Source organism: Oxyura jamaicensis, chromosome 2 (assembly GCF_011077185.1).
Source record: "Oxyura jamaicensis isolate SHBP4307 breed ruddy duck chromosome 2, BPBGC_Ojam_1.0, whole genome shotgun sequence".
Taxonomy (NCBI): Eukaryota; Metazoa; Chordata; class Aves; order Anseriformes; family Anatidae; genus Oxyura; species Oxyura jamaicensis.
In genome coordinates, this window is record NC_048894.1 from 36,273,583 (window position 1) to 36,295,505 (window position 21,923).

The following is a 21,923-nucleotide window of genomic DNA, read 5'->3' on the forward strand; positions in this document are numbered from 1 at the left end:
GCTATGGTTGCCTCGATCTCTGAGAAGATTGTCAGGTTGTGACACATGCCAAAGTGTGGTAATAATTTGATAGGCTTTATGTGAGAAAATTTCTTAAAGTCAGCAGTCTAGTTTTCCTTAATACAAACTGAGGCATGGATATGTCATACAAAAGTATCTTTTCTTTTTTGAAGTCTTCTTCAGCCAATTGATCATTAGTGAAATAAGCTACCAAACTTGGATTAATGGATCTATTAGTATGCCTCACTGGAATGACCTTCATAAAGTCTGCAAAAATGTATGGGATACAAAAATTATGGAATTATATTTTGAATTGATCATGTTATTTTATTTTATTTTTTTCCTCCTAAAATCTTTTCTCTGATATTTTCATTTTCATTCCTTTTGGTTGTCGTTGTTGTTAAGAATTTGTTTCTTCCTCACTCACAGGTGCACAAGTAGAACAGGGTAGCAGCTTTGAACGTAGGATCCTCTACCCATGGCCTTGCAGGGGTATTGCACAGACAGATGTTATTTCAATATAAAGTAGATTGAAATTCTTGTATATAGGTTCTGAGTGTTCTGCCTGGTTCATTTTGCTTTAAAGATGAAACCAAAATGCAATTTGATCTGGTCATTGCTCCTCCAACTGGCAGGACTTAGCCACATGCGCTGTAGGATTTTCTGACTGCCATCTGTGACCCACAGCACTTGCTATAGGGAAAGGCACACCTCTGTTTCTCATACTTTTTCCTGCTGGCTGTCCTGTAGAAGGCATCTCTTACTGATGAGCTGTCTGCTCTTCATTATATTGTCTGGCTGGATAATGAATTATGAGCTAGTTCATGGGTTATTCAGATCATGCTAGTCTGGCATCAAGTAATACTGTGAACCTTCTTCCTTCCATTTTCTTCCTACCATTTTCTGCTGACTAATTGCTTGGACTGGTGAGAGTAAAGCAAGTGCATGTTGACTTCTTCAAAGTGAAAAGAAGTCTTGGGTAACTGCCTGGAAAGAATGAGCTACATTCAGCGAGAGACAGAATTATGGATGTGAAGGAGGTTTCTACGGACTTGAAAGAAGCCCTTCTCTTAGCCGACACCTATCAGGCACTAACTTTGGCACACTCCCCTAAAACACTGGTGATTTCAGTAATCTGAAGGGTAGGACTACATCAGCAAGGTGGCTGTATTCCAGTGTAATTCACAGCTTTGGGGTGGCTGTGCAAATATTCTAAAAGGGAACCTTTTTTTTCTCTGTATTTCAGTTATCTATCGCTTTGGTACACAAGGGCCCTATCCTGCAGTTCAAAACCTACCAGCCCTCCCCATTGCCCTTCGGTGGTGTTTTGGTAAAACTGAAAGAATCCCATCAGTATTAAGGAGACCATTGCCCTAGGCAGGACTCCAGGGCCCAGCCCAGTACAAAACATGAGGAGAACGGGGCTTGGCATGCAATAATACAGCAGACATTTGACCTTTCCAGAAAAGAAAGTGGATCAGGTTGAGACCACCCTTACTATTTTCTTGTCTTTCTGATTTAAAACAACAACAACAGCAAAAACAACCAAGCAGATTGGGTGCTAATACAACTGTAGAGCACTTTGAACTTGAATTGGAAAAACACTTGTCAGTGAAATATATTTATCAATGTTTATTAAAATAAAATCTGTAGTAACAAGGAGAGGGGAACTAAGTATCAGACTTTGTTTCACCTTTATTTTCAACAGACCTTTCTTGTTAAAACTGAAAGAATACAAGCTTGATGAAGCTAAAGCTACTAAGCTGGCCAAACAGAAAAGAATGAAAGCCAGTTATTTCTCCTCAGCAGCACAGTAGGAAAAGGGCAACTGTTAAGTTTCAATTCAGATGTTTACATCTGTACATATTTACAGTGGAAAACTAGATGAAAGCCCAAGAATATGTTCTTTCTCAAACTGAAATAAGATGCTTTTCATCAAGGGAACAACAGGACAAAAAAATAAATAAATCTCAAAACACAAGAGAAGGGACCATTTCCACAACAGCAGAAATCTTCTTCTGAATGCTCAGAACTTTGTGCATAAATGTTGAATTTTCTTCCTTGCTCTCTTCCAGAGATTGAAGGCAGCACTGACTCACCACCCTGCCGCCATGTCGAACGGGAATATGAACACCATGGGCCACATGATGGAAATGATGAGCTCACGGCAGGACCAGACGCCACACCATCATATGCACTCACATCCTCATCAGCACCAGACACTGCCACCTCACCACTCCTACCCACACCAGCACCAGCATCCAGCACACCATCCTCATCCTCAGCCTCATCACCAGCAGAACCATCCCCACCACCACTCCCACTCGCACCTTCACACACACCCAGCACATCACCAGACCTCGCCGCACCCACCCCTGCACTCGGGCGGACAAGCACAGGTAGACCTTCATGCAATGCTACATTGCTGAGTTTTGCTGTTACGTGGAGTTAAAGCCTTCTGCCTCTATTGTTTCTTCTTGTACACGTCTTATTAGATATTAGCCCCTCTGGCTACTCATAAGTTCCTGCTACTGGTGGCAGGGAAGCACTATTCAGAAAACACAGTGAAGCAACAACTTGTTCTGGTGCTTAACTTTTAATATATTTCTAATATTTTACTTAATAAGGAGCTACATGTTTTTTTCTGTGCTCTGATCTCTGAAAATTGCCATGCATCCTTTTATGGATGAAGTACATTATGAAGATTAATGTATTATATTTGTTGCTTAATGTGCTTGAACCTAAACTTCTCAGGCTAAGATTGAAAGAGCTGTATGTGTTCCATCTACAGAAATGCATAGCACAATATTTAGTGAAGTAAACTGGCCCTGCATATGCATACTCAAAATAAGGAATGTGTGTGTGTGGTATGGAAAGTAATAACCTCAGTGAACTCAATGACATATTTATTTCCTGTCAAGACTGGAGATAGTGATGATAGATTGTTTTAAGGTAAGATACATTGGCTTAGAGGAAAAGAAAAACGGTTCCAGATCTTGTGAAGGGGATGGCAGCCCCCAGCTGTAGAATATGAGGGCAAGCCAGGATTAGGTAAGAGTGCAGGCAATAGTTAGTGGATATTGTGTCAGGAGAAAGAGACAATGAAGCCAGTCCAAGGAGAGAGATTTAAATCAGGATGGGAAATCTGAATTGGATTCAGATGATAAGAACTCAGTGAAGGTCTCCATTGAATGAGATGGAGGTCTCCATTTTTAGACCAGGTTTATATTGGTTTCAGCAATTTGAGAAATTCAATATCTGAATTGAATGTTTCTTGAACTAATGAACTAGTGAACAAGGACTTTAGTTAGCAGTTTTTAAGAGGAATTCTACTAATATGTTAAGTTTCTTCATCAAAGAGATCACACAAGAAACATAGAACTCAGTGGCTAGTGACTGTAATATGTCAGGTGTGGGGAGCAAATTTAAGGAGGACAAGTAGGTAGCGCACAGAATGAGGACAAAGAGCCAGCCGTAAGAAGTTCAGCCTGTGAAGTATTGTGTTGCTTGCAAATACCTTTCAGACAAGCTCTTAGAAAACATTAAAGAAAATGAGAGGATTTGGCTGACATCCCAGTGTCCCACAACATTAACTATTTACTAACATCTAGCTGTATTATTGCAGAGGCTGCAAGCACATGGGATTTCCCTAAAGCATTTGCTAATGTAAAATGAATTGTCAGCTTTAGAGAAACAGTCTAAATAAGAGAGCAGCAGACTCCCCTGTGAGAAGATGTCCAGAGCTTTCCTAAGTTTAGTTCAGTTTTTACTTTGTGAATTCAATTATTTTCCCATCTGTTAATGAGTTATTTTCCTTGGAGTTGTTTAAAAACTCCAATAAAAAGACATTATCTCATAACAGAGAAACCAAAAGTAAGCTGACGGCTGTCTAGGAGATCCATGAGAGAGTAATGTGAAGTTGTGCTTAGCACTTCGTGCGTGCAGTAGAGGAAGTCACTCAACCTCTCTGAGGCTTTTAAAATGAGGGTAATAGCAGTGACACTTCACCAAGGAGCTGGGAGGGTAAACATGTTAATGCATGTGGTGGAGTCCGATACCACAGTGTGGGGCACCACTGCTAAAACATCATATTTTCACTTACAGCAGGTGAGGAGAAAACAAACCTCCCAGTTTTAAGAATAAGACATCAGCCAATGAGCCAATGTGCTACAGCTGCCTCTCCTTCTTAATATATCTGTTGCTGAAGCCAGTTTTGAGTCGCTTTGGTTAGAACAGTCTAGGCTCCTTGTACTTTTCATTCCCTGTTAGCTAGGTATCCCCAAAAGACTTGCAGGCAGACACCAGGGCAGGTGGACTGACTGGCAGCCACAAAGCTATGCCAGATGCATCCTGGCGCCACGGAGTCTCTGGAGCAAGGCCCACATAGTAACATGAGCTTTGCAGGGCACAGAGTGTCACTGGAGGCAATTGGCCCCACCAGCGATCAAGGAGGTCTTCACCTTGACCGTAGGAGTAAGTGTCACCAAAAGGCTGTGAACAGAGGGCGATGACTGATGAGGCTGAGTAGGACTCCTAGGATCATCTTCTTCCTTGCTGCATGTCTGCTCCCGTGGTGCAAAGACAATCATGATTTCTGAACAGATGCATTAGTGGGTAGAATGGAAGTGTTTGCTGCAACAGGGAGACTCAATAAGTACGTGGTTATTACTTTTTTAAGCTCATCCATAGTCTTCATGGCATTGGCCACTTTGGGGGTCAGATTACTCCAGAAGACATTAGTTTTATGGTACATTTTACTAATTATTAACCTCCTTATTCTTCTAAGCCAGATTCTTTGGTTCTAAGCTGCCTGTCAAGAGGCAGTATGGTCCATGTTGCTGTGGGCCATGTGCTCCCATGTCACAACTTCTGTTATGTTACACCACTCCCTTCTGTAACGTCAGCATTCATTTCATGCGTTTCACATACCATTTTGGTACACAGTAGCCCAGTGCTTTGCTAGAAGGAATGAATGGGTATTAATTTTATAGTAAGTTGGAAAGAACAGAGGGGAACATTAGATCAAGGATAAAACTAGAAATTGCCTTCTAATACGTATTGTTCTGAGAAAGAGGTGTTTTATCAAGCTGTAGTAACGCTGCCTCAGCTACCACAGTCGTCATTGTATTGGTCCCATTAATATTTCTTCATATTAGACTTACCAGAGTGATAGCTTAAGCAGAACAGAGGTTTGGATGTTGCTTCATTTTATTACCTGTCCTACATTTGTCTTGATTATGGATATACGATAGGCATTCTATAAAAGAAAGTTATCCTTAATTTTAATATAAGTTCATTTGATTGGGCATGCATGTCCACAGGCAGGGTGGGGACATCCTGCTAGAGAATGATGCTTAGACAATTACTAAGATATATCCGAACAGATCAGGGATAAGAGCAATCTAGTAAGATTCAGTTAATTGTCCCACGTGACATTATTAGTGATGTAATGCCAGCCTTTCTAATTAATATCTACCAGAGATGGAGAGAAGATTTTTTTGTTGTTCTGAAAATACATGCTGACTGCCCAAACACTGACTGGTACCTTCTGAAAACAAACCAACTGCTTACTTATACAGGAGAAAATGACCATAACGAGAAAGAGAAAAAAAAAATAATAATTCTATAGTCACCTTTCACTGTCTGTGTAGCAGACAGGGAGAGTTAAGAAACAAGACTTTTTAATGCTAGATGAAAAAGGAGAGAAATGGGATAAGGAAAGCTTTTGGTGTCTAGAAACATAAATAACAGATCTTTGAAGTCTGGAAAGGTGTTGTATGTGAGAAAATGAAAGCCCTTTGATGCTCTGTTGACATTAAAAGGGATCTCTGAGGCCTCTGCACTCAGACATATTGCTAAGGAGGTGGCGTGCTCGGCCCCAGTGGACAGGGAGCAGCTGGCATCCCTCGGCGGTGATCTCCTGCAGGCAGCCAGGGCATCGTGGCAGGGAAGGGAGCAGGCGGCTGCAGTGCAGGGACAACCCCAGTGTGGGCAGAAGGCTGGAGACTTTACCTGCAAACATAAGGACTTAATACACACTGAAATTTCAAGAATCAGGCAGAAAGCGTGGGGTGGCTAATTTATTTTTAGAAGCTTTTTAAATTTTTATTTTTTTTATTCTGCTCCTGCAAGGGAGATTCCCTGGCTGTGCAACTGAAAGCTGAGAATAAATCTGGCTTCATGCAAAAAGCATTATCAGATGCACGGAATAATTACACATAAAATTGCCACTGTAATTGACACAAGTCAGCTGGGGGAGGGAACAAACAGTTCTCTTCTTCACAGTTTGTGGGGTGATTCTAGACAGAAAAGCGACCTTGCAAGACGATAGTATCATTTCAATTGAGACAGACAGATGTGTTAGGCAAACACGTGTTAATTGCTGCAGTTGAAATTCAGAACTCAGCCTGACAAAGCACTGAGTACGTCCACTCCCTATACTCAAAAGGAAGCACCTTGGAGGTTTGGGCCTTTGCCAGAACAACAGCATTAATTTTGAGTCAACAATTTGGGTTTCCAGACTGTTCCAGACTCCGCTGGAGCAGCAGCGGCATGAGCAGCACTAGCGTCTCCAGCTGAGTGCCAGCAATCCAACCTGAGCCCCGAGCAAAATCTGGAGCCCAGGGTCCCGTGGCCTGTGCACCATGGCAAGGCAGGAAAGCAGTCCAAAAGCTGGTGACTCCCCAGCACCATTTGCTTTAGAAACACTGAACTTTTAGTCTGATGCTCATTCCTGACTGGGACGCAAATGTATGCAACCCAAGGGGAGTCAGAGCTCAGTCTGTCAGGAGCTGGCCCTTCACTTGAAAAAGTGTAAATACATATCTTTCCATATTTTCATATCAGAGGGGCTAGGACTGTTTTTTCACATCTGCTGTCAAATAAATAATAAAATAATAAAAAGGAGTATAGCATCAAGAAGAGGTCAAAGGGAAATGGCTGAAAAGGGGGATATGGCAGTACCTCCATGTAGTGCAGGGATACCAGCCACCCTTCAAAACCCAAGTTTGAATTTAGCTCCCTAAATCCTTTCTTCTGATTCCATCTCATGGACAGCAAGGTCTCCTGGCTCCACCATCCACTCCTGTAGCTTCCAGAGTGCCCTCAGACATGACGGGTGTTTGTAGCTGCCATCTCCAGAGGTTTTGAAGGATGAGAATGGAGGTAGAAGAGCATGTGAAATAGAAATGTCCCAAAATTTTGGAAGCAATTACCAAAAAAAAAAAAAAAAAAAAAAAAAAAAGAAAGAAAGAAAGAAAAGAGAGACAGAAATAAGGAAATAAGTCCCCTACAGTCTTCTGCTTTGATTAAAAGAGTTGCTGAGAGAAACTTGACATTTCAGCTTTGAAATAGGTGGTGGCAGAGAAAGTACCTAAGTGAAATGTTTTTAATAACTAACCGTAAGGGTAAAAATATTTTCCCTGCTAATATTCAGAGAATCATTTCAAAAAATCTCCCCTTTGACCAGTGCAACTCGTTGCCAGCAGCTAATGGTGGTGGCATCTGGCGGCGTCTTTCAAGGCATGCCTTTCTCAGCCCTTGCCAGGAAGCCCGCCGTCCCACCAGCCAAGTGCTGGAGATGCCTCTTCTCCCTCCAGCATCCCTCCCTCCACCTCTCCCTACACCTCAGCACCGTGTCTGACCTCTCCTCCTCCAGGTTTCGCCAGCAGCACAGCAGATGCAGCCCACGCAGACGATACAGCCGCCGCAGCCCACCGGAGGCCGCCGGAGGAGGGTGGTGGACGAAGACCCAGATGAGAGGAGGCGGAAATTTCTGGAGAGGAACCGAGCCGCTGCCACGCGCTGCAGACAGAAGAGGAAGGTCTGGGTGATGTCACTGGAAAAGAAAGCAGAAGAACTCACCCAGACAAACATGCAGCTTCAGGTGCGAGCTACTGTCTGCGCCCCCGAGGACACAGAGGCCCTCTTTGTGCTCGGTGCTACCCCGGCACAGTCGGCGCAGCGCGGGGCTGTAGCACAATCAGAGTCGGTTAACGGAGGTGTCTGTGCTTCAATTAGGGGAATAATTTCATTTTAGCTGGATAAGCCAGGAAAAAGCTGTCTTGGGAATTAGAAGCCTTCACTAGACAGAGTTGTATTTATTTTCTTTTCTTGTCAGTGCTTTTTTTTTTTTTTTTGTGCCATTAACTCAGCTGTAAAAGACTTCTTCAGAGCAGGGCATGTAGCTAAGCCCTACCTCAAAGCCAGTGAGATGGGAAAGTAAATAGATGGGAAGAGGATGGATGTAACTATGACATAGTCTTGTGCACAAGGATTGGGAATGGTGCCCTTCTTATGGTAGGCACAGAAGTTAGTTCACATGTCAGCTTATGGCATCAAGTCTAGAAACCAAATTGCCCTCAGAAGGAGTTATAAAATAATGTCAAGGACAAATATTACCATAAACCCAGCTACAGGCACTGAGTATGTCAGTGCCATTTTTGCCCCATTCTTACATTTTTGTAAATCTTGGATTTAAACTTTGCATTACAGCACGTTTTAAGCTTTGTGGCAAACCCAACTCTCTATTTCTTTTCTAGAATGAGGTCTCCATGCTGAAAAATGAGGTAGCACAGCTGAAACAGTTGTTGTTAACGCATAAAGACTGTCCGATAACAGCCATGCAGAAAGAATCACAAGGATATCTAAGTAAGTAGCTGGTATGTTTGCACTGTCTCCACACCACCCGCAGGAAAACACAGTTTCTAGTTCTTCCCTCCAGAACCCCTTCTTGGCCATATATTATCACTTGAGCCTCTCTTCTCAAACGTCATCCGAGCCATCCCATCTCCTGCCCCTATTTAACCAGCCCTGCTTAAAAACCAAAAAGCCGTGGTTTGCACCCAGCACAGCACCGCTGGTCCCCCCCAGTCCCTCCACCCTGCACGGCGATGCGCATGGATGGACGCTGGCTCCCATGTGGAGGATCCCCGTTGAACTGAGAGCTCCAGACCTGCAAGAGTCCTCCTGGGCACAGCACTGCCAGCACATTAAAATAACTCTCCAAAGGAAGGCTGTAAAGGAAAGCATTACAGCCCCCTCCAGTGAAAACAGTACTGTGCTCTGACAGTGGCGCAGACCAGGCTCGGCGCAGGTTTTCAAGGTTTGTTCTTTTTTGACTCTTAACTTGTGTATTTTTTTTAATCACCTCTAATGGAGACATTGAATTGAATTGATGATGTCTAGATGATGCATTTTACAAGTATGGTAATTTATGGACAAATTCTTTCCTTGGCTCTAGAGCTGCTCAGAAGAGCCTTGGGGTTAATATTTGCTAGATTGCAACATTTTCTTAAAATAGAGCCCTTTTCTATCTCCTCTGCATCACTTTGCATCTGGCCCTTTAACAGTACTCAAAGAAAAAATACGTAATTGCATTACATGCCTATCAACTGTTGCTTGAATTAGATTTTCTGTGATGCAGTGCATTGCACTGCAATTTTATTATCTGCTGGAGCGAATAAAGCATTTAAGCATCCCAACACCGGTTTTATAAATCTTAAGATACCAGAATTTTATCCTGGCGTTGGCTTCAGAGTCAATAAGGTACTGGAGTTTTTCCAAGGTCCCAGCTCCTGAAGCCAGGTGAATATCAGCTGGTTGAACGTGTGTTGTCTCTGTCCCTCACGCTCTGCCCAGGTCCCGAGAGCAGTCCTCCTGCGAGCCCGGTCCCAGCGTGCTCCCAGCAGCAAGTCATCCAGCACAACACCATCACGACCTCCTCCTCTGTCAGCGACGTTGTGGGAAGCTCCACTCTCACCCAGCTTGCCAGCCACAGAACAGACATCAACCCAATTCTTTAAAACTGGTTGATCAGAAACTGCTAGGGGAGTGTGGAAGCGTATCAAAGCGTCCTCTGTGCTAAGGACATTTTTGACCGTAACTCAAGCCTGGAAGATTCCTCAGTTCTTGAAAGACTCTGGCTTTCATTTTTATAGTTATTAAAATGTCTTTTATACTTAGTCACATAAAAGGGAGTTATGCAATTAATATGCTATCAGCTTGAGAAATGCTTTGGTGCTTTCTCCAGTTTTTTTGGTACCAGTTACTTGTTTATAAACCTAACTGTCTATGTACATAGTCACGTTTCCTTCTCACCAATCTAGCCTGAAGCCTCAGAAATACGGAGTTGTGTTAAACTGCAGCTTGTTAGCCAATGTGAGGCATGAAAAGTATTAAACAGAGTCATATGTAGGTAACTAGGAGTAATTAGGCTATAACTATAGAGAGAGGGCATCTGCTGACAGCATCATAAAAAATGAGTTAGCATTGTGCTATCACCAGAACCCTGTCTTGTATTCAGAGCCTCTTTCAACGTGGTTACGTAGTTATGTGGCTATCAGAACAAAACCAAGCCCAAATACTGTGCCCTTTTGTCCAGCTTTCCTCCCCAGCTCTCTCTCCTACCCTGCTCTTTTTGTCCTTACGTTATTCTCACACCTTCCTCCTCCCTTCCCAAGCCCTTTGCCCTTCTCTTTGCCAGCCTTTTTCCGGCTTTTTTTTTTTTTTTTTCTCTCCAAGACATCCTCACTTCCCTCTCTTCCCCCTCTCCCCCCCGGAGAACAGTGACGAACAAGCAAAAACTTCAAGCCCCCTAAAAACCGCCGGCGAGGCTGCTGCTTTCACTAGCTCTTCACCCGCAGCTGGGCTGCACTGAGCATTTCTGTTTTAAAAAATAGAAATGCTCCTGATTTAGTGCTTTTAATAAACAGGGAAAGGCGAAAGCAGTGCAGTTGCAGGTGAAGCAGGATTGAGAGCCAGCTGTGTTGACGCTCGAGCCCTGTAAGCTGTTGAGGTAAATGGCTGTGGCACAATGCAGGCATAGCAAGTAACACCTGAGAATTACAGCAGGTTTTTTTTTTTTTTTTTGCACTGCCAGTCGTTAACATAGCAAATCTGTGTAGTATATAATAATTCAGGAAAGTTCTGTTCCCTAACCTGCTTACATTGTTCTAGCACCAAAAGCTAACAGCCTCAGATTTCATGGGCTATAAATGAAAAATAAATCAGTGTAACCATTCTGACCAGTTGGAAAAATGCCATTTTTAATTACCAGGGAAAGTCCTGCTCTCTGCAGGCATCCCTTTAGATGTGCATGGACTTGTCCTGAGCTGGCAGACATCAGTGGAGCTTCACTGACTTTAATGGCACTTATGCCAGCTTATAGTGGGTATGGAATTGTCTCATAATGACACTAAATTTTTTTTATATAAAGCATGCAGCCGCTAAGAAGTGCTGCAAGAATGGCAAATTCCACTGCACTCGCTGGATAAAATTCAGTCCTGCAAAGAGGGTCTGTAAAGGGGCTTTATGCCACAATTAAGGGTTTTGTTTGGACTATGCGCCTGCCCCATAGCACAACGGATTTGCATCCCAGAGTAGTAGCAATGATTGATGGGAAAATCAGAGGGAGATGATGCCAGTTAATTATGCTGCCTTTCAGTATCCTGGGACCTGGTTTTGCTCTAAGGGCTGGCAGCGGCAACACCTCCTTCGTCTGCCCCGTGGAGCGGGCTCTGAGTTGGCGATGAGTGTTCAAACATTTCAAACTGCATCTTTAATGGCAAAAGCTAATTCATGCTATTCCTGGCAAATGTTCCAGTCCTGAACACGCTTTGTTCTGAAGCGAGGTTCTTGTCCTCAGCCGCTGTTTCTTGGGTTTGAGAGGAGTCGTGGGTTTTATGTAGCAGGGTGACTCTTCTCTGTGTGGGAAGGAGAGCTCAACAAGTGAAGTGGGAGGCACTGTCAGGAGCAGGGCCCTTGTGGAAGGAAAGGCAAAATTCTGAGGATCATATGTTTCTGAATTAGTTCTTCTCTTGGTAACTAACTTTTTATCAGTATTCTTGAACAGCTCTCTTTCCATTTATGCAAATGCATTCAAAAGAAGATTTTTAATGTACAGTGTAAATCTTGACTTGATTATATAGTCTAAGAACCAAAAAAAATTACGAAAAAATACAAATGTAAAGGATTTTCTATTATATTTTAGACAAACGTATACTTTTAAAGTGTTTTAAATACTGAATCTATAATTTTTTTTAACCTCCAGTTGTAATAGCTAAATGGTCTTGCTTCATCATGGCTCCCAAAGGAACTTTTTTCAAATATGCAGTTGAGCAAAATGTTCCAGCTGAGTATCCACGATGTAAAAACAACAAAATAAGCCTTTCCCCTGTGTCTGAATTTCATCATTCACTGTGAAAAATAAAATGCCATCACAGGGTTAATTTAAAAAAAAACTTTCCCTCTATATGGGTAGCACTTAAATACATTAAAAAGTAAAAATCAAAGTTGTTGATAATATTAGAATACCCAGTTGAGCTACACTGCACTAGAATTACAGTTTAGCTTCATTTTATTCAGTCTCCTCAATTAAAATATTTAGCTGTTAAACTGAAAGCCTCTACATTAAAAAGGGAAAAAAAAAAAAAGAAAAAAAAAGGAAAAAAAAAAGAAAAATACAAAAACCTTGCCTAAGTTTTGTTAAATTCAGCAACTTGACAGTTTGACTGATGTGTATTATATATAGCTCAATTATTTCTTTTTTTAATGCTAACTAGGCAAGCCAACCACACATGTTGGCCTAAATGTGTAATTACAATGAAATGTCTCCTCTCTATACTATTGGCCTTTAGGTATAATCATTGCTAGTGATGTGGAAATAAGTAAAGGATGAAAAGCTATTTGCTATTGCTTCTTGTAACTCTGTCGCAGGTTCACAGGCCAAGACAACATGCAGCATATTTATATTAGCTCTATCGGTAAAAGGACCAACCCTGCCAGGCACCTTATATCACTCACCAGATTCACTTCCACATGAAAATACTCTTGTTTTCCAGTGGAGGGGTCTTGCAGCCTTTCCTCAAGCTGCTGGTCTGGCCATGGACCGAGCAAAGGCCGCAGGAGAAGCCCCTGCCCCTCAGCCCTCCGGGACCAGCCTTCTGCGGGCGCTGGTGGAAGCGGCCTGCTTCCGAGCACGCCACTCGCCATGCACTTACCACGCTCTTTCGTTCGAGGAGAAATCCTGCTTTTCCACCAGCTGCTACTGGAGGCTGACACGCTTTTCTTTCAAGTCCAGCCCGTCAGTGGGCTCTGTGCCCCATCCCACCGCCGGTGGACTTCTTGCAGAGCTTCCCCAGCCGGCTTTGCTCGGCGCTGCCAGGGCTTTGCCAGGAGGAAGGCTCCCCATGTCACAGATACTCCTCTGGAGGGCATCTCTCATTGCCTGACAGCCGAAGTATGTTGGAAATCTCAGCCACGGACAATTGCAATACTTGTATCAGAATGAAACTATGCTGTGATCCGGCTCCTTCTCCCCCAGCCCCTTCCCCGGGTCAACTTATGCAAGCCATATTCATAACACTGCCTGTGGGAGACAAGTAGTTTGTGTGCTATCATGGTGTGTTTTATAAAGACGATGAGGATGATTTGTGGAGAATTTCATGCTGTTTGAAGTTAATTCCTGCTACGAAGCTAAATGTATGCTGCCCATGTTCTGAATAGTGGAAAGTCAATGGTTCAGTGCCTCAGTGCGTGTGGATTTCGTGTGTTAACTGACTCCGTCCTGTTAACTAACAAGCCAGCTATAACTGTTGTTAAATGCCCAACTTTTGAGGATTCATATTTTTTTAAGCAACAATATTTAGTGTTTAAAACTAGCCTTTTAGTTTAGGCAAAATGTGCTTTTTAGCAGCTAATACCTTTTTTTTTTAAAAAAGCGTATAGAGTGAATTTATGAAAATTCATGAGGACCAAAGCAATTTTAAAACAGGAATCTATTAATTTAGTAATCACATAGAATTTTATAAAGTATTTATTAATAAATGTTATTTTAACACATTCCATTTGAACAGTATTCTTGTACAGAATCTGTTTTTTTTTTGTTTTTTTTTTTTTTAAGTTACAATTTTAGTTTTGAAATAAACTACTCTAGGTGTGTGTGCATCTTAATCTTTCAGGGTCTCAAGCAGAAGTCATCCATCTAAGATGGAAAAGTTTGCTGAGGTCAGTTGTACAGAAATTCCTAGAATTAAATGTTTTCCTTAAAGCAGCATCTGCTTTTTTTTTTTTTTTTTTTTTTTTTTTTTTAGTAACAACAAAACAAATAATGAACCTTTAGTTGTTTCCTTCGTATTGGAAATGTGCTCTCTCATTTTAGAAATCATGGGTGTCAACACATAACTGGAAAGCCTGTCTTTTTTTCTCCTTTTTTTTTTTCTTTTTTTCTCCTTTTTTTTTTTTTTTTTTTTTAAGGCTGATTACATACATGACCACAGAAGATCTAACCCCATCGTTGTTTCTTTTCTAATATCACATAGTGAGTTGCACTATACTGCCTTATCGTTGCCTCTTCTGTCCTCTTACTCAGCAGTGTTCCTTAGACGTAGACCATTGAAACTCCATTATACATCAGATAAAATTACTGGAGGGGGAAGAAGAAAAAAAGATTGATCTATAGATATAAAAACTAAACTGTGCCTATAAAACAAAACCAGTTACAACTAATTAGTATCTTACTTCTACATTTCAATTATTTATATTATTTTAAAATTGCACTTTAGCTTTCACTCTCTTTCTTGCTCTCCCTTGTTGAATCATTTATAATTCTCTTGTAAAACATTTGCACCAGATACATTTATATGCTTTCACTGGTGGCATATCTACAACTTGTCTCTCACACCTGCCCAAACGGAGAAGCTGAGAACAGCCAGTCTGCAGTGTGACTTAGACTTTACACCCTCTTCATGATAGCATATAAATGTTTTATTATGCAAAGTGTGTGAGGCAGCATCTAAGCTACATTTATAATCTCTCATCCTGAGAACCAAAGTGTCCTGTATAGCGTAAGGTCAGGAGACTGGCTCTGTTGTGCATGATAATGCACTTTGACTGTTGTCCAACCCACAGTAGCTGCAAAGCTGCAGTGATAACAGTGGCCATACTATGTATTAGAAGTTTAAATCAATAAAATATGTTGCCTTATAACTTGACTAGGGACAGCACCTTTAAAAAAAAATAAAAAGGAAAGAAAGAAAAGAAAAAGAAAAGAGACTAAAAACTTCTAAGGACAAAGAAAAGCAATAAAATTTCAAGTGATCTGAACACCAAATATATATATATATATATCACTTTTTCATCATCTGAAGTAATCTTGTTATTGCAAAGACAAAAGAGACTGTTTACATCAGTAACCTCTTTTTTTTTTCAGAGCTTCCAGTTATCTCAGTTTAATCAGTGGCTTTACACTAGAGCTAAATTGCTTACTGTTACTGGCTTTCCGTAGCTTTCAGAACTACTTTATAGCAAATATTAAAACTCTGCAAGGCCAAAAATGTCAGTGTTCACACACACTCAAAAAAAAGATTGATTCTCTAAATGGAAATGTGATCCTTTCCCAGGCTCTCCTTGGAGTGGAATCAATAACTGCAGCCTGCTATATTTAGACTGATGTGTAATACCTGGTATTCAGGATATCCAGTTCTATATTTATGCAAAATAAATGCTACTTATGCTAAGTTTCCCTGGGTGGAACTCTTCCCGATCCCCCCCCCCCCCCACAACAGCATGCCAGCTCATGCTGTAAGACTATTAGACCAAATCTTTTTGACTAAAATCTGCGCAACAGCCTTCTGAATGAAGACTGGAAACTCATTCTGCCTGTACAGCAACTGCAGCAGTGTCAGGAAACAAGGAAGGTGGGGATGATAGGGCAATGTTTTCCTTGCTGGAACCTAGGAAATTCCAGGTACGTTTTTCCCCCCACCCCTAGGAGCTGAGGTTGCAAAGAGATCCCTGTCAGCGAAAACCTTTTCCATGCTTCCCAGAGACAAAACATTTTGCATGAGAGGTGTGCTCGCTCTTCAGAGTAAGAATAATTGCCACTGAGAGTTTTGCCAAGGACTTTATAATCTGGATCCAAGTGTTTCCCAGCCCATGTTCATGAGCTCTGTACTTTTCTCTATAACAGCTCATTTTAAACACTGGGTAGTAATCATCCATGAAAGTCGCTTCTTTGGAATATTGTCATTGTCCTGGTTTTAAGGAACTTTTAGCACTGCTTGGAGTAAGCCTAAACTATCGAAGTTTATATATAAATATATATATATTATATTAAAAAAGGTGCTGTCACAGTAAGTTTTGGGCTTGAGGTTGTTTGTATTGTATGCAAAGGTTTTGTGTTTGTTTGTCTGTTTGTTTTATTCTGTAAAGCAACCACCTTCCTTACTGGAGGGAGATAATTTTTTTTTTTTTTTTTTTTGGTACATAAGTGTAAATACTTGCTGCAGCATTTAATATGTTTAATTTTATGTTAAGCTTTTTGTTGCATTGTGAACCCATTATTGTTGCAAATGGACAATGAGTTCATTGAGACTGTTCAACTAGGTCAGATTTTTACATCTCTTTCTAGCTAGAAGAGACAGGATTTTTGTGCATTTGTACAAATGTTAATAATATCACCGCAATTCCAATATAATAAAGCACTCAAATACAAATAATTTCAGTAGTTTGGCTGTGTCTATACCCCAGACATTTTACAGCACAGATGACTCCTGCAAACTGTTCATCCGTGATTTCTTTTCTTAGATGGTATCTGGTGGTTCATACCTACTTCGTGCTTGGCTGGATGCATCCGGACCTGAAATCCCTCATCTCCCCCCAAATTGGTGGAGATGAGCCCATAGTGCTGGACAGAAGCCTGTGTGACTGCAGGACTGAGCTGACGTTGCAGACCACCCCTGCGTGGGGCCACCATGTGCCCAGCAAGGAGACCCGGTGCTTTGCAGGAGCAAGGCCTCCAAAGGTCTTCCAAGCATGGAGGCTGCAAAGCCTCGAACAAGAAGGCTTACGTGGTGGATCCTAACCCAGGGCCTCCGCATATGGATGAGACAAGCTGTTATTTTACTTTTCCTTGCAGCTGGAGTGTGCTTATATCAAAATACACTCTATGTTTGTTATCCCGCCAACCTCGCTTCTTGCCAAAAGCTGCCTGGAAATGGATTTCCTGCTGGGCTAATTAGCTCTAATTGTGATGCCCCTGTTATCTTGCCAACCTCATTTCTCACTATAAATTGGTCCAATACAGACCTTGGCACAACAATGTGTAAACCGCAGTCTCGAGCTCATCAGGATGAACCCACCCCTAGGTTCATGTGATGGTGCTGGAGGTCCCGGGGTGATGGCCTGACCTGACCACACTCACGGCCTGCGAGGCTCAGCCTGGCCATGGGGACAATCCCATCATGAGTGCTGGGTGTCACTCAGTGGGAGGTGGTCGTGGGCGGCACAGCAGGGCTGCTCCCTTGGAGGCCCTGGCACAGGCACAGATCCTGCTGCTCTCCCCCTGGTTTTCAAAAGGATGAATCTAGCCAAGAGCATTCATCCTCCTAAAATGGGTAGGAAAAAGGCAGAGTCATTTCACTGTTCCCATTCTCCCTTTGTAAGAGCTGGGAGATGGGGCCGTAGATGTACACAGCTCCCTCTCTAAGGGGGTACAGCAGCTGTTTCCCCAAATATTAAGGCACAGCATTATCTAGAGTCATTTTTGAGGCCGTATGCATCTGAATTGCCTCAAAAGCAAGGCTGTTACACCACGGCTTAACCTGTAATTTTACAGCAGGGCTCTTGCTTTGTGACCAAATACTGGAAGAGGATCATCATCTCTATAAAAATAGATGCCTCCCATGAAGGCGTATCACAGGACTATGTTATTGTCCACACAGTTATATTTACACCTGACCGTATGAGCTAAGCAAGATGGATTCAAGCTGAGGTAACACTGCCCTTTACAGCTGATTCATGGTTTCCCAAACCTGAACGCAGCATTTGTTGCTCCTCCAAGCAGTCTGCTGTTACCACTGCTCTCCCTGGGCTGCTCTGGACAGCAGATGTCATAACAAAGTTATTATTAGAGGAAAGTGGATCAGTGTGAGAGCACGCTCCTGCCCTGTCCTGTGTGGGGAAGCAGCCAGATCTAACCTGAGTGGAGGAAACACAGGGATGGCGAGAGGGATGCTCTAACTTGCTCTGCCAGATGTCATCTTTCACCATGGGGAGAGAGGAGCTGGCAGACATTAATGCTTTTTTGTTGGTGTTGGGGTGAATTTTGTAAATGCTGGGATAGAGGGAACACTGAACATGCTCTCAGCTGCAAAGCTCTCAAATTCCGCACTGACTTTCAGAGAACAGTAAAAGGGCCAAGGTCAGTCAGATCATCCCTCTGGGGATCCCCCTGCACACGGCATCGGGGGACAGGATAAGAAATGGCATGGCCGTGTGTGCTCCCCCACCAGCAACCCTCACCACTCAGAGCTCCAGCACTGCACTACAGACCAACCTTTAGACTTCCTCCTGTCTATGCTGGAGCAGTGCTGCAGCTGAAGGCAGTTAATGGGCCTGTTTAGAGCAGAGAAAAGCATTCCTCTCCACCACAGCTACTGGCCACTGAGGCCCCACTATAGCTCGGGGTCTACCCCCAGAATTACCCTGCTGCACTCGTTTTTGTTGTGGAACGGCTTTATTCCCACTCATTGGAAAGCTCAGCACATGGGAAATGATCACAGGGTTAAAACAAAAACTTCCTGAGAAGTACTTTCAAGGGATTAAAAGAAAAATTAAGCAAGGGAGAGTGGGAAAGGAGGGATCAAAGTTAAAGCAAGACAGCTAGCACCCTTCAGATCAGAGCTAGCAAGGGAGGGATTGGGGCTGTAAACTGCATTCTTTGGTCTGCTTTGTTATTGCAAGGGGCCTAACTTCTTCTTGTGTCTGACTGCAACAGGGACATCGGTTTCAGCAGTGACAAGCAGGGCATTAGTGCTAGTCATTTGCTGAAACCCCCTTCCTGCAGCACTCTTTGCACGTTTTTTCCTTCAGCCTGCTCTATCCTCCAGTGTGACACAAAGCCATGTTACGAGGCTGACCCTCAGAGCTGATAAAATATTGAAGACGTGTGTGCTGATCATGTTAGGTAAGCAAATACCCCACGAGCCCCGCCATTAGTGAACCTGATCAGCCCATTCCCTGGAGACATGCTGCAGCACAACCCTCAGCACAGCCACAAGCAGGCGGGCATCTCCTTTCCCAGACAGGGGGGCATGAGGGGCTGCTCTGCACAGGGCTGAGGAATTTGTAATCTGTGTGCCCTGCTGTATACAATAAAGATGTAGGTATACATCAGATGATATAGACAACTATATATGGTACAGCTACATGGTATAGATATACAGATGGTACAGACGTGTGTGTGTATGTGTGCAGCAGGTCAGCAGGTGTTTTCATAGGGCATTGCATTCAGCTGACAGCACGTCAAGTTAAAAGAAACACAAATACTTGACATAACTGGCCAGTTCATGTAGGAAATTGAGTCAAGAAAAAATAAATAAAGGCAGAAATAGATTAGTTTAAATCTGGGGCCCCCTGGATTATGATGGATCGCATAAAAAGGCAGGCGGCTTCGTATGGAAGGGCACTACATCCTCCCCTCGCCTCTCTTTGGTTTCACTAATCATTTTTGTTCTGAGCTGGAAGGCAGCAGAGCCAGTTCTGGCTCAATAAAGGTTGTTGTTAGCTTCAAGAAGCCATGTGGAGAAGACAACATGGAGCTGTGCATGAGGAGAAGGAACTACCCACAACAAGACATGGCCGTGATGCGGGTTATGCTGGGCTGTGCCTCGTACCACAACACGGGCTGTTGTTCCAGCTGGGTCTTTTCTTGTTGCTTTGCTGTTCCCTGCACTTCAATCTAGAAGGGAAGCTGTCAGGATTGAAGTTAAAGGCAGGCAGTTTTCACAAGCCAAACTCAGAGGCTGAGGCAGGGAGAGCTTTGCTTTTGTTTTGCCCCAGGGTTGGCTTGCCTTTAGCAGCAAGGTTTTTATCATTCAGCTGGAGTGCATGCAAACTGAAGTGACTGACACCTCCTTTGCGCCTAATTCCCCAAATCCTCCTAAATCCACCTCCAAAATAGCTGAGGGGCTCCTAACCCTCTGCAAAGGAGTTCCTGCCACCTCTTTTCACTTTGATTTATTTGGCTGCTGGGCCAGTGAGCTGCTGTGGCTAACCAGTCACACCAGCTGGCAGGCAGGCATAGGGCAAACAGAGCATGGGGAAGCTGTTGGAGGTGGCAGGGATGTTCAGGAGCTGCTGTGTGGTCCAGGGCACCAGAGGAAAACTGGAGCGAGATGGTATCCACAGCTTGTCCCATCGGTGGTGGTGGTAACGCCCCACTGTCCTTGTGGGCTGTCTTCTTCTTTTTACAGTTGCCTACCAGAGCAAAGCCCACATTTCTAAGTGCTTAGGAGGAGCTTCAGACATATGTCTTCACAATGGCCATTTCCTCTGCCACGTTAAGCCAGGTGTCACTCAAGGAGGAGAGTATGAAGTCCTTTCAGCAGCCGCATGCTGACAGTAGTGCTGCGGTAACACACTGCCCTGATGCACCATTTCAGTACCACCCATCGCAATGCCACTGTTTCCCCCACTGAGGAATGGTGCCCTGGCACTCGCAGCTCATTTTTGAGATGGGGAAAGAAATTCCCCTCGAGTCCCATTGCTAATGAAGCCTCCTTAGTCTCCCAAAACCTCAGAAAACCTCGGGAAAGAGGTGGTCCCTTCTGCAGGAGTTCTCTGCTCCCAAGGTCCCGGGGGAGTGGTGGGAGCCCAGCAGCAGCGCTGCACGCAGCTCCTCCGGCCTAATCGAAGACAGCAGCTGGCGGAGGACGGCTTCTAAACACTAAAAGGCACAGAGAGGAATGAACAATATTAATTTTAAATGGCTTGAGGCCGGCCTTGGAACGAGGCAGGCAAACGTCCAAGCCTGTCAGTAATGAGGGCTTTTCAATTAGATGCCATCACCCATCTGCAGCTGCGCAGAGCTTGCTGTGTATCCCCAGCACCTCAGGGAGAGCCCCAGATGCATGAGGTGATGCCTGCGCTGCCCATGCACTGCCTCTTTCACCATGTGCTTCGTGGACCTTAATTCAGTGCCACAATTACCAAGGTCGTATGTAAATATAAGTGTGTATTTGTCCCCGGCAGCACGCAGAGAGGAATAGACTGGCAGAACGAGGGACAGAAACCAGCAGACACAAGCAGGGCCCCGCTCCCCTGCTGCCGTTTCCTGCTGTTGCTCACAGGCCGTCCATCAGCACCCGGCCACCAGACTCCAGACCCGCGGCGCCTCACCTGCGGAAGGCCCAGCCATTCAGTCCTAGCTACACACTGCATTCCCTGCCCTGAGGAGAAATGAGCTGCTTTGCTTTCCATTTGTCTTCTTCAAAGCTCTGGCCAAGTTCGTCCTCATTACAAGGCTGTTATAACACCAATGTTCTTCACATTACGATTTCCTCTTGGAATAGACGGGGATATTTTTTATGCACTGTAAAAAGATTCTCTGGTTCTGACACATCTTTGTTACTTGTCCAGCCCAAGAGCTTGCGAGATGCATCACGGCAAAGCGAAGCCGCATCGACCTTCATATAAAATGTCCCAACCGTGCACGGGGGCGAGGGGAAAGCCCTGCAGTCTCATTACCCAAACTTGCACATGGTTATAATCAAACGGGTGGGAGGGAAACATTCCCTTGGCCACGGATACCACAGATTTTCTCCTTAGGTTCCAATTCTGTAACTCTTATTCATCTGAAGATAAACGGGCTTTTCAGGCAGGGAAAGAGTGCTTTGGGAGCGGGCTCTAAGGCTTTTCATGTATTCAGTTGTCACTTGCCTTTTACATTCAAATTCTGATGGGTCAGGCTTCCTAGACGGTGTCTTTCAACACCTAATAACTCACCCTGCAAGCTCCAGTGCTAATACACACGTCTTCTTATCAAGCCTGAAACAGCTTTTGGGGGATTATTTTAAAGACACTCTTTGGTGCTCTCTCCCTCTACATTCATACTGACTACTTCACAAGGATTATTTATGTGGAAT

The 21,923-nt window shown here is 43.5% G+C and overlaps 1 protein-coding gene across 5 annotated transcripts in view; it reads left to right on the plus strand.

Moving 5' to 3' along the window:
- CREB5 (cAMP responsive element binding protein 5) overlaps positions 1 to 16,496 on the plus strand; it is a 238,013-nt gene extending 221,517 nt beyond the window's left edge. For 4 of the 5 annotated variants that reach the window (XM_035317994.1, XM_035317996.1, XM_035317995.1 and 1 more), the window contains 4 exons: positions 2,076 to 2,399; positions 7,658 to 7,885; positions 8,541 to 8,649; positions 9,640 to 16,496. In XM_035317994.1, coding sequence (XP_035173885.1) covers positions 2,076 to 2,399; positions 7,658 to 7,885; positions 8,541 to 8,649; positions 9,640 to 9,803 — 825 coding nt within the window. In that variant the 3' untranslated portion in view covers positions 9,804 to 16,496. Of the gene's footprint in view, positions 1 to 2,075; positions 2,400 to 7,657; positions 7,886 to 8,540; positions 9,104 to 9,639 lie in introns of all 5 variants that reach the window. The other variant, XR_004748275.1, reaches the window with a different exon arrangement.
- The last annotated feature ends 5,427 nt before the right edge of the window (positions 16,497 to 21,923 follow it).